Genomic DNA, 17,063 nt, shown 5'->3' with positions numbered 1-17,063 from the left:
CACGTGACGAGCTCCCGGGAGACCAATGCGGAGTTGCGAGGAGGGGAGGCCGCGGAGGAGTCTTACCGTTAGGTCTCGGTTGGATACAGTGTCTGTAATTGTTACGACACAGTGTAGGGTGCGAGCGCCGTTTGCCCGGATGGATGAACAGCCTGTGCTTGTAAGGAAGCCGCGCAGGGCTCCCTCAGTGGATGTCCTTGAGAGCCGGCGCTGGCTGAACCTGGCGGTGCGCTGAGCGACCGCGGGAAGACGGTACCGTGGAGGGTTCGCGGTAGATCAGTTGCTGTAAGGGTTGGTATATTGCGAAAACGGTCGTCACGAAGGAGGGGTGGCGTTCAGAGAACCCCTGAGCCTTAAGTATAATATCGGTCGTTTTCCTTTTGTTTTAAATGTCTGCAAAGGCTTTCCCGTAAAACTTGGACGTTCAGATTTTAAAGTACTTGAAAAACATAGAGTGAAAGTCAGAGCTGTCTAGGTAGACTTTTAAGTGTGAGCTCTACAGCTTGTCTGCAAATAAATAAAGACAATTGAGAAGTGCAAAGCTTTTTGTCCCAAATAGACTTATTTGCCCGCTACTGAACTCAGAAGAATTATTGTTTATCTTGTCCATTTCATGATTTGTGTGTGTGTGTGTGTGTTAAAATTGGGATTCTGGAGTATTGAATATTCTCGTTTTTAATTTCTCTCATCCTTTGATAACTATTACCCGCATTGTAAGATATTGCTATTAGTGCACTTTTAAAATACTTAGTATTAGAATTTTGCAAGCCAGTTATTATAATCTTTGCAGCAGTGGCACACAAATGGACAGTGTCTCATTCTGATATACTTTAGTTCATAACTTGTTGTAAATTGTTAGGCTCTGAAGATAGCTTATACATGAAAAGATTAACTAGATAAGCAATGTGCATGTACTTATACAATTTGTAAAGTAATGGTGACTTTAATATAGTAAATGTAATGCTTCAGTGACTGGGTAAAGATTATTATTGTGCCAAACATATTATGGCATCAGATATGTGGTCTGATTCTTGTTATTTGACAGGATGATGCAGGTTTCCAAACTAATGTTTGGGTCCAGTTGAGTGGAATCCCCTTTTGGTTGTTTACAATTTTATATTTTATATATTGGTTTGGTTTTTTTAATTTATGTATATTGAGGGAGATGTTATTGTTTCTTGCTGTACACTACCCAGAGTTACATTGGGCGGCCCTATAAATCCAAGAAATAAAATAAAATAAAAATTGGCTAAGAGAGGTCACCTTGAGAAAGTTTTAAGAACTGTATGCTCTCTTTTTTATATTTAATTGAACAAAACCACTTTGGGAATCTATTTGTGCTATGTAAACTATTACTTCTATGCAAATACAAATAGAAGAAAAATCCTCCTTCATCACAGTTTAGTAATTAGATCAGTCTTCTCTAACCTGATGCCTTCCGGATGTATTGAAATACAATTCCCAGAATCTCTAGCCAGAAGTGATCAGCTAGGTAGAACAATGAGGACAAGACTCTAAAAATATCTGGAGAACATCAGGCTAGGGAAGGTGTGGTTCATGCATTGTTACTGTGTTCATGCATTGATACAAACAATGATGCCATGTGTGAAACTTTTTTCATACTTTTTCTTTATCTTAGTGTTCATGTGAAGTGGAGTGAAACAGAAGTTAGGTTTACAAACAGATGTATATGCAAATTTAGCTAAGCCTTACACATCAAAGCATCCTTAACCCTGTTCAAGAATGAAGATTGTTTAATATTTCACACCCTTGTTTTTAGCACTTGGAAAGAAAGATTTGGCTGGTATGATTCTATTCTAAAGTAAATTGACAGTTTTACACAGCTAACAACAAAATGAGAACTTGAGTTAGATGAAGGCTACAATGTTATATTCACTTTGCTTTGTAATTAAGGCTATTGAATTCATTAGGACTTGCTTCTGACTGAAGTGGCTTAATGTTGCTTTTGACTTTAACATTGATAGCTTGAGGATGTACCCACTGAAAGGAATTTATTCAACTTCTTCCTCCTTTTACTATTATTCTTATTTAAATAAATTTAAGTGGGGGTTTTTTGGTCAAGATTATTTGAATTTCCATTGTCCCTGAGTACCCCTAAATAATATTCATAATATTAGCAGTTTGTTAGGAAGTATAGGTACAACATGGGAAGAGGGTGGGGGAAACCTGCCTCTCCACTCTTTAAAAGCCAGCATTAGAGTTATAATGTATATGTGGAATTAGAGTTTTCTAATAGATCTCTTATCGATTTGTTTTACAGGATCTTAAGTATGGGTTGTTTTAGGCCTCATCGTAGGTTTTTCCTCCCGGTTCGGAGAGACTGCTTTTAACTACGTTGGACCTTGTAGGCACAGTCTGATCTATTTTGAAACTACTGAATGGATCCATCCTCATGGACCTGTGGAAATTCTTTGGAACCTGTGGTTTGTAGAAGTAGCACTTTAAGAGAAGTAGCTTCAGCTAGAGGATTCAGTCCATTCGCATGAGAAAAGAACTACAGCTTTGGCAATGCTTGTTGCTACAGGGATTTCAAAGCAAGCTTCCAGTCAATGCCTGCATCCTTTACATTTAAGACTCTGAGCTAACCTCATGGAGCAATTTCAAACTCCACCCCCTTTGTTACAGGCACATTGTTCTCCAAGTGGTGAATAGGCTTGCTTTGTGTTGGGTGGCAGGGCTGTTGACAAGGCTTCTGTGTGTGCCTCGCTCACCAGCTGAAGGAAGGAGGGAGGGTAGGAAGACAATGATCCAGAAAGGGCTGAATATTTCAGCAACACCTCTGAGACAGCCATGAGCCAGCCGCCTAGCGGAGGTGGTGCTGCAACTCGTCTGCTTCCAGAGGGCAGCAGCAGTCGAAATAAGCAACAGCGTGCATTCTCTCCGAGCAGACCCAAGGAGTCTCTTGTCCGCCAGCCCTTGCCAGCTGCTAATACATCCCGCTTCACAGCAGCAGCAGCAGCAGCTCCTGCCTTGAAAGCAAGCTCTGCCCGGCAGCAGCTACTGCAGCAGCCGCCAGCAGGGCAGAAAACCAGCCGGGTGAAGGGCGGAGGAGCAGAAGGAGACAAAGTGCCCCAGCAGGCTACGCCAGCAAGGAGCACAGCGCCGTTGGGAACTGTCCATGCTGGAGATGGTGCTGAAGCGCAGCCTGCCTCATTCCTAGTCTCAGCGGGAGGGTGCCCCAGACCAAATCCAGGGCCTGCAGTGGAAGCACGAGAGGCACCTCCCAAAGACGCTGAGCTCACAACTCCTAGAGCTGGGGAGCAGCAGCTTGTCTCTGGTGGGAAGGTGGAAAGGGTGGGCAGTTTTGTGCTTTCTCAGCTGCCATCCAAGAGCTGGAACCGGGGTAAAACAAGCAAGCCTTTGCAAAAGAGTACGGGGGAGGCAACTTCAGCTTCTTTGTCTTCTTGCAGTTCAGGGAAAGGCCAGGCTCTATCAATGAGCAATGGCAACTACTGGAAAGAAGGATGTCTACAAAGTGAGCTCATCCAGTTCCATCTCAGGAAAGGGTTAGCAGCAACCCAGATGCAAAACAAAGGTAACAACCAGGCTAATGGCAATGTGGGCACTTTGCCCTCCTCAACATCCTCATCCATAGTATTGCCAGGAACTGAAGGTAGCAATGGCCTTGGTGGAACTCTGGAAGTCAACTTGACCCAGGACTCGCAGCAGGAGCTGCAGGAGGAAATGGAGAAACTGGAGGAGGAGAATGAAAACCTCAAGGTGAGCAAAAGATACAAAAGGGAAGGAATAATGGGGGTGTGCCTCAGTTCCAGTGTATAAGTGCACATGCTGGTGGTATTTTAGTCTGTTCCACAAAAGAAAGGAGAAGGAATGCTAATGGTGAACTCTGCTTTGAGGAGACCAAGTTGGCTGTCAAAATATCTATTGCTTTGTCTTCCTGGTTTAAGAAAAGGGTGGGGGGAGTGCATAAATCCTTGGCCATAATCTTTGGCAAAAATACTTCTCTCCTCAGGGAGGGTTTTTCTTACGTTTCACCTTATATCCTAGAGCAGTGTTTCTCAACCTTAGCAACTTTAAGATATGTGGACTTCAACTCCCCAAATTCCCCATGCTGGCTGGGGAATTCTGGGAGTTGAAGTCCACATATCTTAAAGTTGCTAAGGTTGAGAAACACTGTCCTAGAGGATAACCTCTGATTTGTCTTTCCTGTTGTACCTAAGTTCTGCAGTTATCTAAGTTAATATGTGGTCCTGTCCAGCAAACTGACAAAGTAAAGGAGTTAAGAACTGAGTGATAAATAATCATCTGTGACTTCCCATAAATTGAGTTTCACAAAATAAAGGCAAGATATAAATCTAATAAATCAATCAATAAATAAAGATAATGATTTCATTGGGGTTAGGGTTGGACTAGAAGTAAATACAACATGTACTTTTAATAATTACTTTTTTATCTATGTACTTCAAAAGTTCTCGGACTTTGTGGTATAGCAACTGCCATCTATGGCTTGCTCAGGCAAACTGAGGATCAAAAACCAGAATGGGTTTTGACAGTTCTTCTGCTTTGTTTGCTTTTTAAAGAATTTATGACCACCCTCTAAATTACTCTTGATACTCTGGGTGGTCCCAACCCAGTTTGAGAATCCCTGAGTTGCAGACATTTTAGAAATTATTATTTTCAAAATAAATGTTCTAGGAATATTGCATCTGTAATAGAAAAAAAAAACTTGTACATAGTTGAATATGACTTGCCTGATGTTCACTCCCTACTTCATGCTTCTCAGGCACCACAGAACATATGTGGCTGACGTATTGTGGGAATTATCCTGGCTTATGAAGCAGTTCCATTGTGCTGCATGTACACATGCTTTCTTTACATGTCTTCTCTTGGCCAATTCAAGGAATATTTAAAATATAAATGGATCAATTGTTAATTTCAGATCATAACTTTTTTCTTCTACCATCTATCATACCTGCAAGGATAAGGAAGCCAGGTGGGAAGCCCTATGCTTCTCTTTGTCTATTTTTGTGATTTTTCTAAATAGATTATTTATTAGTACATGTGTTGCCATTTGAAAGATAACAACACAGTTATATAAGAACTATGGGTAAATTACCATATCTTGTGTTCCTTATCAATGTGACCTGATGTAATTTTGTGTTTTTCTTCTGAATGTGTGTCAGAATGAAATAAATGAACTTAGAACTGAAATGGATGAGATGAGGGACAGCTTTTTTGAAGAGGACGCTTGCCAGCTTCAGGAAGTGCGTCATGAGTTGGAGAGAGCCAACAAGAACTGCAGAATTCTTCAGTATCGTCTTCGAAAAGCAGAGCGGAAGAAGCTCCGCTATGCACAGACTGGGGAAATTGATGGAGAACTTCTCCGTAGCTTGGAACAGGATTTAAAGGTAATTTGGGGCCAGAAGATGGGAAAGTAGTGAGAAGAACAATCAGGTTGTGATACCGTTGGTTGTCCTAACCTTTTGAGGGAAGGCAAAGGTAGCTTGAGCTGCCTTGTGGTTTTGACAACTGGAATGTAATGACCTAAGTCAGAGGTAAGCAAACTGGTGCTCTCTTGGCATTTTGGACATTTCTCATCAATCTGAGCCAACATGATTTGTTGATTGTGAGAGTCATTGTCCAAAATTTCTAGCAGTCATCAGAATGACATGTCCCTCATGTAGATCCTAACCCCCAATGCTCAATTTTAATATTTTTTTTCCTATTCAATTATTTAGAAGTATCCAGTCACTAGGGAGTCACTAGAGATCACATTCCAGGTGATTTACATTCCATTGATTGACAGATGTTTCACTGACCTCTGTATAAAATTACCACCTTAGGCCTTTTTTATTTTATTTTATTATTTTATTTTATTGCAAACATATCTAGAGGACAAATGCCACAGATCATTTTTTTGTCTTTCAATTGAAACTGGAAAATGCATATAACATCCCCGTTAATGTATAATCTCAGTGTAGGTGTAAAGATCTTCAGATGGATCTCTCTGAAACGAAGATAAATAGTTGCAAAAACAAAAGCATGGTTTAGGTCTGGGAAATAAAAGTATAATAAAGAAGCTCAGACCAACTCCATCCTAATCCAATGAGGTATAAGAGGGAGGGAAGGGAAAACACAATCTGGCTTTCAAGATTCTATTACTATGGCCTACATCAATGAAGTATAGTTCCAGTTAACCTTGTGGAGTCTATTTCCTGACCTGACCTACCTTGAAGGGCTGACAGTAGGAGACAAATAACTTACCCTGGTAGCATGATATATTATCTTCTGTTTTATCATATCTTGTGATTATATAATGAGTGACTATGTTATGGGAGATCTTATGGTGGCACTTACCCTGTTTATTAAGAGTTCATAGATATAAGAATGGATCAATCGTTGTTGCTTTCCAATAAATAATAAGGCTGCTTCCAACCAGTCCTTTTTCCTTTGAGATGTACTATCTAGAAAAAAGGATATTAAAGCCACAAATTTTTGCACTCCAACTTGGGAGAAAGAACTATTAAAAGTGAGGTTTATGTGGCATTTGGCTGCACTATAAATAAAACAAATTAATTACTTAATGTTTGAGCTGGTAGCCAGACTGTAATAGAAGAGTTGCTTCTATTAAAGTAAGGGTTAAAGTATGAAATATAATTGGATTGTTTTATAATAACACAAGTTTTTATTTTTAATAACAGCTAAAGTAAAAATAGGTTCAACAGTTAACTAAATATTTTAAACCACTGTGGTTTTGGCTTTCCTAGACTTACCAATGAAAATGTCTCCTTATCATTTACTGTACATAGTTGATTCAATTTTTGCCCAACTTTCCCTCCCTAGGGTTGTAATGAGGGCTGACATATAAGAAAATGCAACCCCCCCCCCAATTTAATGATAATGCTTATCATTTTCATTTTCCCATAATGCCTTGGGGATCCTGATGGAGCAGTGGAGCCACGCCTGGGTACCTTCCAGATGTGTGAATGTCCATACTGGTTGGAAAATTCTGAGATTTGAAGTCTACACCTCTGGACTGGGAAAGGCTGCTGTGGGTGTATTATATCAGGATTCAAGAGAAATTGTGATTGATACCAGCAGTGATTCTTAGCTAGGGGGGTGGGGGTGAGGGGGTGGAGAGCAGGGAGACGCAGAGAATAGTTCTTCAAACAGCTTGAATAATTCACCACTGCTCAATACTTGAGACCTGGCATGAAAGTGTTAACTGGGTCATCATTGATCAGCCAGTGTCTTTAATAGGCCAATTAAAATATATTATCAGTATGTTAACTTGAATGGTAAGGATATCATTCCAATGAGAAAAATCACACATAAGACTTCCCAGCCTTCAAGCCAGTTTTTGGTTGGATTGGGCCCACGATTCTAGTGCTCAAAGAATTAGTCTTTGATTGGGAGTTCTATCCATCATATTATTGCTGAGTATTAGAATAGTTCACATTGTCTGGAAATCCTCAAGAGTAAGCTGGAGTGCCTGAAGTAACCCTAATCACACTCATTTTCTTATTAGGAAGAACAGTTTATTCAGTATTTAATGGAAGTTGTTACAACACACCTCTAAACTCTCATGAGCATAGTAAGCTCTACTATAAAAGTTATTTTCCTGTTTGAAAATGTCAAGTGTCCTTCTATGTAGGTTGCAAAAGATGTTTCCGTAAGACTTCACCATGAGTTGGAAAATGTGGAAGAAAAACGCTCCACCACAGAAGATGAAAATGAAAAGTTAAGGCAGCAGCTGATAGAAGCTGAGATTGCTAAACACGCTCTCCAGAATGAATTTGACAAGATGAAGGAGGTCAGTGCCAAGCAGCTCTTCAGGAGGGGGCCAGGCAGAATTGGCTGAGGAGGGATATAATAATAATATGTTACGTTACATTATGTTACGTTAATAAGTAAGGGGTATAATACACTAGTTCCCTGTGTCTCCTCCCTCTTCTCTGACTACACTGGTTAGGACTGCTCTGTGGGTAAAAAGCAGTTTTGCTTTTCAGACTGGTTTGAAAATCCATTTATTGCTTTATCATGGTAAACAACCTGCAGATCTGGGAGATGATTATTTCAGATTATTTTTATTTTGATCTCTTTATTGAGTAGAACTGGTTTGAAGGCAGTACCTGACTCAGCATGGATATTTGGTATATTTGTGAACTGTTTTTAATTTTCAGAGTGTTCCTTGATATTGCATTTAGATCAATAAGAAAAAGGATATTATATTATATTAATTTAATTACTTTGTCCTGATGGTGTTCCAGAATAACCATCTGTGGATGAGGAACACAAACATGTTATTTAAAAAAATCTGGAAATTCTCATGTGGCTTGAATGGTGGTTTAATAAACTTGGATAGCATGCATTTAGTAAAATATTTGCTTAATTTGTTCTTTCTTTTATATCAGTCCATGAAAAGAAGAGGAAGCAAAGATTTGCAGAAATCAGAAAAAAGGTCACAGCAGATGCCTGCTGAGGTGATATAGAATATTTTTCTTGGTCCCATGGAGTTCTGGTCTCTACATTTTTTAAATTTTATGTCTGAAATATTATCCTGTATGACTATTTTAGTGATGGAATACATGATTGTAAACTTTTCCTTAGTCAACAGTGTGAAAACCAGGGCTCTTTTTATGAAACTCATTTACCAGACTAGGATCCAAATGATTATGTCTCTGTAGATGGCAAAGAATGCAACTTAACACTTGAATCACACTCTTTGTTGCAAGTATGGAAATCACATCTGTTACATCATGACACCCTCTCAAACCCCCATGTTATGCCTCCAATGTGTCTTGTGTTTCATGGTTAAATGCAGAGGAGTTCTGGTCTCTACATTTTTAAATTTTATGTCTGAAATATTATCCTGATCAATACTTCCACTACTGTATTACCTGAAAAGATGTCACCAGCCTTGTTCCTATGATAGCATCCTTTGTCTTAATGATGCCAGAAGACAAACTCTCTTTCTTGAGGGCTGAACTGTTCCTAATGGCTAAACCTCAAGGCTCCTTCACACATTACATTTTTAAAGTTGCTCTTCTTCCATTTGAAATGTAATGCATGAATGCAACAAATCCAAGCAGATGTGTAATACAGATAGCTCCTGTTCATTGAACGAAAATAAATGAAGTTTCCTTTGACTTAAAATCACCTGGTGATTTCACAGGCACATCCATGTAGGTTTTTTGTCAATTATGTGGAAGTGGTTTGTCATTTCCTTCTTCTGGGATGTGTTTTTCAACTTCCCAATCTAGTTTACAGCCTTGGGATTTCCTAGTGGTCTCCTATCCAAGTAATACTCAGATCAGACCCTGCTTAGCTTTGGAGCCAGACAAAAAGAGCCAGGTGTTGCCACCTGCTGAAACATTGATTGGCAAGTATAATAGGGGTAATAACTTGTCATAGAAATGTTACTATGACTTGTTTCTTTGTTTCATTTTGCTGAGCATCATTTCACACTGATTGCCTTGGCTTTGAAGTGTCATATTTCTAATGTATCTGATCCTGAAGAAATTTAATGACAGATTTTGCATTACAAGTTTTGCACAAATATGTGACCTTTGCAAAAAGGCTTCAAGTTTTCTCTCCCTTAAAAATCGTGGGGAAATTCCAGCGAAGTTTGTTGGGGCAGGTATTTTATATATTGATGTTTTATTCTGCTGAATTATCAGTTGGCATCACTATGTGTATGTAATATAATTAGGGAATATTCTTTCTCTGTCTAAGGAGGACAGTGAAGATCTAAAATGCCAGTTGCAGTTTGTCAAAGAGGAGGCTGCTCTAATGAGGAAAAAATTAGCCAAAGTTGACAAGGAAAAGGACAGATTTGAGCACGATCTGCAGAAGTATCGGTCATTTTATGGTGATCTAGACAGTCCCCTACCAAAAGGGGAAGCAGGAGGCCCGCCTACCACAAGAGAAGCAGAACTCAAGCTCCGTCTGAGGTTAGTAGAGGAAGAAGCCAATATCCTCGGAAGGAAAATAGTGGAACTGGAAGTAGAAAACAGAGGGCTGAAAGCAGAGCTTGATGACTTAAGAGGAGATGATTTCTCAGGAGCAGCCAACCCCCTCATGGGGGATCAGAATGAATCTCTCTCAGAGTTACGGCAGCATCTGCAGTTAGTTGAAGATGAGACTGAATTATTGAGGAGGAACTTAGCTGATGCAGAAGAACAAAACAAACGTGTCACGGCAGAGCTGAACAAATACAAATACAAGACTGGAGCTCATGATAGTTCAAGACACCACGATAGTCCCAAGACAGAAACACTTCAGGAAGAACTGAAGGTTGCCCGAATGCAAATTAATGAACTCAGTGGCAAAGTCATGCAGCTGCAATATGAGAACAGGATACTGATGTCCAACATGCAGCGCTATGATTTGGCCTCTCATTTGGGGATCCGAGGGAGTCCCAGGGACAGCGATGCTGAAAGTGAGGCAGGGAAGAAAGAAAGTGATGAGGATTCTCGTCCCCCCCACCGCAAAAGAGAAGGGCCCATTGGTGGGGAAAGTGACTCAGAGGAGGTCCGCAACATCCGTTGCTTGACCCCCACAAGATCCTTCTATCCAACATCAGTAGGATGGCAGAAAAGCTTTACTGACCGGCAGCAAACCAAGGACATCCGCTGTGAAGCAGAACGCCTGAGCAAGACCATAGACCGCTTGATTTCTGACACCAGCACTATCATAACTGAGGCAAGAATTTATGTGGCAAATGGGGACCTGTTTGGACCTCTGGATCGTGAAGATGATGGAAGTAGGATACGGGAACATGAACTTCTTTATCGGATCAATGCCCAGATGAAGGCATTTAGGAAAGAGCTACAGGCCTTTATTGACAGGCTAGAAGTTCCAAAGTCTTCAGATGATCGAAGTACAGATGAACCTTTGTCAGTGAGTCAGGTAGATTTTTATTTAGTAAAGCCACTGAGGAAAAAGAGTTTGAGTCCAAGATAAGGGGTGGGTACTTAAGCTAATTTCTTGTGGTTATGTGAGATGAAGAGGACATCGTTTAATTTCTATGACGATTTAAATTTCCCAGATTGTTGAACCCAATATTGGGTTCTTAGGGTTCGTACAGGTCTAACATAAAAGGAAGACATTACTGGATACTTAACTAATAAGAGCTCTCTGGGTTGGTTAAAAAGTTGATTAATAGATAGTCATCTGTCTAGTTTTTTTTTCATTCACCCATATTAATAGGTTTATAAAACTTATATAGCTAGGAAAAAAGACACATAGCTAAAAATCCTAATTTAAAAAGTAAAATATACAATAAATAACACGGGAAAGATAAAATATAGAAAAGCCACTATCCCAACATAATGTGACACACTTAAAATTTACAAATGAAACTAAAATGTTTAATTCTGAAATACCAGCTGCCTGGGAAAATGCCTTAACTTGACTCTGAAATAGCCGAGTGGGTGTTGGGTGAATCTCCTAACGGAGGGCCTTCTGCCAACAGAGCGCTATAATTTCAGAAGACTTTGTAGCAACTTATCTTATGTTCTTTGGCTGGGACTCCAGGGCAAAGACCTGGGAGGATGAGGGTGATGATGACAGCGATGTTGGTGGTGGGACCTCAGGCTTATTTCCAAGATTCCCTTCCTGCCCTTCTTATTTTGGTACCCCTTTTAGAATGGGTTGCTTCCCTCCCTTTTTCTGTGGCTAAGAGAGGGAAGAGGAGAGCTGGGAGAGGGAGGAACTGTAGCCAGGGCCTGCCTGCCTGCCTGCTGCCCTGTCAATCTTTATTTTGGCAAATAAGCAAAACTAGGAATGATGAGAAAAAGCAAAACTGGCAGCTTGCAACTGTTTGAGTCAATCCACTTTTTAATATTCAGTCAATTCTATTTATAGCCCACCCTTTAGTTCTGGGATGGGCAACCAGACTAGGAAGCCTCAAAAATATCCCAAAACAAGGCAGGGGTGAACCACTCGTATATTGTTGCCAAGAAAATAACATGTCTATGTAGTTCAGGAGTAGCTCTTGACTCAAGGGAAACTTTGCCTTCCTATAATTTCCAGGACAAATAACTATATTAAAGCCATCAAAATATAAAATATCACTTCACAAAAACCATCAAGAGTAGCCCTTTTTCATGCCCCCATATAGTTATTGCAAACAAAGTGGATGAAACCATAAAATAGCTCTGAGAAAGGCTAACCAAAAAAGAATAGAAAACAACCTAATTTTTTAACTTTAAATTTTGCTGTCATTTTAGAATCATGTAGCTGTGGCTAGCTTCAAGGTGAGCATGTGCATGCCTATGAATACATGTCTATTTTTCAGGAAAGAAAAGGAATGATACTGCTTGTTTTAAGATTCTGTCCTACTAAATGTTCAGTGGCACATTTAGGTCCTGACTGGGAACACTGATCCAAGAGTACGTTCCAGAAATCAGCTAATGCACTTAACAGTTGGATAGGACTGCAACAGCAGTGCACCATTTTGGGGGGGGGGGGACCCTAGACATATAAGTGGCAAGCAGCTAAACCAATCAGAGGCTGCCTGGATAGATTCATATCCAATGAGCACTGCACCAAGGTTAGGCCCACTGCTGTACTCTTCAAGGCAGCATCTGATTGTTTGTCTGTCACTTGTATTTCCCAGGAAAGCCTGGCTTTTTCTTTTTCTTTTGAAATGAAACATGGCACACAGCATCAGAAAAAGCAAAGCTGGGCTAGGAGGTGGGAAGAGGCAAGCAATCCTGGTGGGCAAATTGTTAGATATTACAGGAGAATATTACAACAGACAGGGAGTGAAGATTCCCTCAGATTCTTTTGCACCAGCATTTGGATCTCATATATACAATTTTCACAAGACTAGATGGAAACTGTTGATGTTTTTTTCCTCTTGAAAAGTCAAGTTTGCTGTTTCATTAATGTAGCATTATCTTGTCTTTGTATTTACTTTTCCCAGATGTTCCAGCCTATCATTTTACTTATTCTCATCCTTGTCTTGTTTTCATCCCTTTCTTACACTACAATATTTAAACTTGTCTTCCTTTTCACATTGTTCTTTGTGCTATAGACATTTTTTAATTGTTTTACCATTCATTATAGAGTTATTTTCAGTTTGTTTTATGTTGTCCATCTTCCCAAGCTACGAAGTTCAAGAGCTATAGTTTCTGTAGTATAATCACTGCTATAAAAACACTGAAGACTGTTCGATAGGAAGAAGAGAAACCAACCACCTTTACATGCCAAAATGCAGATGTTGCAAGCAGCCCAAACCAAAAGATCTCCACAATCGAATCTGAACACTGTCATCCAAATAGCTAGGTAAGCAAGTAAAATCTTTTGCTGCAGAATGTGTATGCTTCAGTCATGTGCATCTTAGATACGTGTGTGTGATGCTGCAATACATGGGATCAGGTGGGATGGCAAGATGAAGGGGAGCTATTCTTCCCCATGTATGATTGTTAACTTTGGGAAGATGGATATCCACATAGGAGTAGAACACAAGCATGCTCAGCCCCCCTTTGTTTTCTTGAGCATCAGCTCATTCTACGCCAGAGACTCTTTTTATATCCATAATTAATGAAATGGTCTGGGTTTTGTCACAAAACCCGTTTAGCTTCTTCGTGCATGGAACTTGCCTTTACATCAGACTGTGCGCTAAGCAAGAGAACTCTTAATTATAGTTTAGTTTGGCAACAACCCCATGCAACTTGTACTTTTAGTGATTTCTGTGTGCCAGCAGGAAAACAAAATAAAACAAAAAAGTAATAGAAAAAACTTGTATCAATTCTGAACCAAAAGGCTTTTCCCCCCCCTTCCCCCTTATTCCTATGATTAGGAATAATGAGTAGGAGGTCTGTTTAAGAATTGCTGACCAAAATGAATAACAATTTAAAATATTGATAAAATTATGCTGACAATAAGATGGTGGGTTTTGTCCACTCATCTACACTTATCTACACTCTACACTCACTTCAACTTTCTTAAAGGTGGAAGAAAGTTGAGATGAGTGTAGAGACCAAATTATGTAAGCATATGTGGGTGTGTGCTAAGGCAGAATAGGCCCTTGACAAAGAAATCAGTCATGCCATGCAAACTGACAGCAAGGACATTGAGTAGAATAAACTATATGGAACTCAGTGGCTAACCAAACTGAGCAGGTCCTTCCTGCATTTTTGAATACAGACTGAAACATGAACAGAGTGTGGTAATAATAATGGTAGTAGTAATAGTAATAATACTTCATTCAGTCAACAGACCAAACTAAATCCCCAGTAATTAAACCACCAGCAGCAGAGACCTATTTTCCAGGCAAGCAGGCAGGCAGACAATTAAAGTTGGTCACTGTCACTCTCACCCTGTTCTGTCTGTGTAGTCTACTGATCTCACATGTTGCATGTCTGTGCTGTTCAGCCTCAAAGCCAGCCAATCCTATACAGCCCAGCAGGAACACAAAAACATCATCCAGTGCCATGTGCAGGTGGGATTGCAAAGGATCACTCAAAAGTGCTTCTGGGCATTGTTGCTGGTAACACACTGACTTATCTTTTGAATATCGATTTCAACTCAACATTCAGACCAGCAGAGCATGGTTTTCTGTCTGTCTGTCTATCTATCTATCATTGAACCACCAGCAGCAGAGACCTATTTTCCAGGCAGGCAGGCAGGCAATGAAACAAAATATGAATCTATCAGAATAAAGAGAAAAAGCATAAAATAATAATGAAGAAACAAAGAAAACAATCAGCAAAAGCAACAAAACTATTCTGGAGTGGGCAGCCATAACAAATCTAATAAAGTAATATACATAAGGGCTTCCTACATAATGTTTTGCATAACAGTTTCAATAAAGTATGACCATATTTCATTGTAGTGGTCCATACATAATCTGTCTCTAAAAGCAACTCATTTATAAGTCACAAATAACATTCGGTTTTCAATCCACTGAGTAATTGTGGCCATAAGTGTGTCTTTCCAATTTGAAGGACTAGTCTGTTAGCAAAAGAAAGACCACAAAGAATCCATTTCTATTGTCCAAATGTCAATTTTCATGTAATAGGTATGCAGTTTAAAAGAATATGGACATTCCAAAATATTAAACTTTATCTCAAAGACAAGTGAATATATCTAATTCCTTCTTCCTACAGTGCAACAACTTTAGAACATTGCAAAAATGTGTTTTAACAAAGCATTGTTCTTGTTGCATCTCCCAAAACATTTGCTAATTCCTTTTCTGTACAAGTGCAATGGGGTCCAATAAACTTGAAATGCTATTTTTTGTTGAATAATTGAAGATCTGTTAGAAAGCCAGCTTGATATAGTTTGCTAGAAATAAGGAGACCTTGACTTTTAGGCACAAAGCCAGCAGGGTGACCTTGGGCCAGTCACTCTCTTTCAGCCCTAGGAAGAAGGCAAGGGCAAACCACTTTTGATAAATGTTGCCAGAAAAACTACATGGATTTATCCAGGTAGCTTCCAGGAATCCTAACTGACTTGAAGGCACACCCCCCCCGCAAAAATTGAGATGTTTGTTATTGAGATTAAAACCATTTCCTAATTTGTAGATAAAATGTGGTTCTCCAATTCCTTGTTCCATTTAGTCTTTAAAACGAGCATTTCAAATTGATTATTGATAACAGTTGTTTACTAAGATTAATTGTGGACTTTTTCATCTCTGGGATTTAGTGATCCCTTCTAGTAATATACTGTGTCTCTGAAGCTGAAAATGTTGCTGCTCCAAATTGAGACATCAATAAATGTAGTTCTAAATACTGCCATTGGGTGGCAACAGACAAACGGTATTTATCTTTTAACATAGAAAATGATAACTCGTCATTATCACCTACTAGTTGATCTAAAGTAAAAGTTCCATTGTCTATCCAAATCTCCCATATAACAGGTTTTAAAAATTATTCTTACCAATTTTAAGAACTGGATTATTTCTTCACATTAATTTTGCATAAGAAAAAGGATCATAATGCAGTTTTCCAGAAATAATATATCACAATGTTCAAGTCAGTATGATAGTAAGAGATATATCTGACCTATGACATTTTGAACCCCAAATAGTGCTAAATATGAATATTCCAAACATGCTTAGGAAGGAAAATTTTATACTAAGTGAAGCCTAGAATTTGGTACTAGTTGAAAAGTATGCATAGTGATATAAATCAAGATTCAGAAACCCAAATCCCCACATAGTTTTCTATCATAAGAAGTTCTATAACTTCCTTTATTGTTATTTTAGCACTATCAGATTTCAGTAATGATCTAATTGAGAGCAATTACCCAGAAAGTATGTCTGAGTCACTATTGTGTTTTTTGACCGGAAGTTCTCCATACAACTCCTTAGCAGTTGCTGACAGAGTTGAAGGCTGCAGTGCATAAAATGTAGAAACTACTTTATTCAGGCCTTCAGATCCATGTTTTACCTGAAGGAGTGTTATACCCAGTGTCAATTCATTGACACATTCATTCTGAATTGATCCTCTGGAGATGTTGATCTTTGATCCCCACAGAGGTTATCATGAAACTTCTTCACTTGTGAAGTACATTGGTCTTAATTACTACAACACTATTATGCATGATATTGAACTGACTTCTAGCATCTTATTACTTATTGAGAGATGTCTGGATGAAACTTAGCTTAAGCTAGTTTCTGGCAACTGCAATTGACAGATTCCAAAATTTTAATGAGTAATCCAGTTAAAAAGGAAAACTGGAGCTTCTCCATTTGAAATTTTGGAGCTCTAGTTTCTGTTATCTAATTTCTCTTCCCCAGGAGAATTATTTCAGTTAGCACCTTGTAGATATCTTTGAAATGAAAACAGATGGGTACAAGACCCTAATAGTATGCTGACTATCTTATTGCCTTAACATAATTTTGGATTAAGGTGTCAGATATAGAGAGGGTGAATGCCTCATTTGATACTGTGTGTAGTAGTTAAGATGTTGGATTTATACAAATGAGATGCAGGTTCTGGTTCATTCTTAGCCACAGAAGGTCACAATTATAAGAAATTGTGATAAAGGTCCCTAAAATGCCAAATGCACTAGTATATACATCCAAAGTGAAATAATGTATATCATGGTTATACCAAATTTTGTAG

The 17,063-nt window shown here is 39.1% G+C and overlaps 1 protein-coding gene across 1 annotated transcript; it reads left to right on the top strand.

The window, feature by feature from the left end:
• Positions 1-2,761: 2,761 nt before the first annotated feature.
• MTCL3 (MTCL family member 3) lies at positions 2,762-13,024 on the top strand. Its single transcript, XM_025168903.2, has 6 exons — positions 2,762-3,741; positions 5,166-5,390; positions 7,637-7,795; positions 8,397-8,465; positions 9,718-10,893; positions 12,914-13,024. Exons 1-6 carry the CDS (start codon positions 2,812-2,814, stop codon positions 13,022-13,024), a joined length of 2,670 nt encoding a protein of 889 aa, XP_025024671.1. The 5' UTR covers positions 2,762-2,811.
• Positions 13,025-17,063: the final 4,039 nt, after the last annotated feature.

Source organism: Python bivittatus, unplaced genomic scaffold (assembly GCF_059951505.1).
Source record: "Python bivittatus isolate LINGU-HERP-01145 unplaced genomic scaffold, Pbiv_v1 ctg000020_np1212, whole genome shotgun sequence".
Classification (NCBI taxonomy): Eukaryota; Metazoa; Chordata; class Lepidosauria; order Squamata; family Pythonidae; genus Python; species Python bivittatus.
This window is presented reverse-complemented; position numbering and strand designations above follow the sequence as displayed.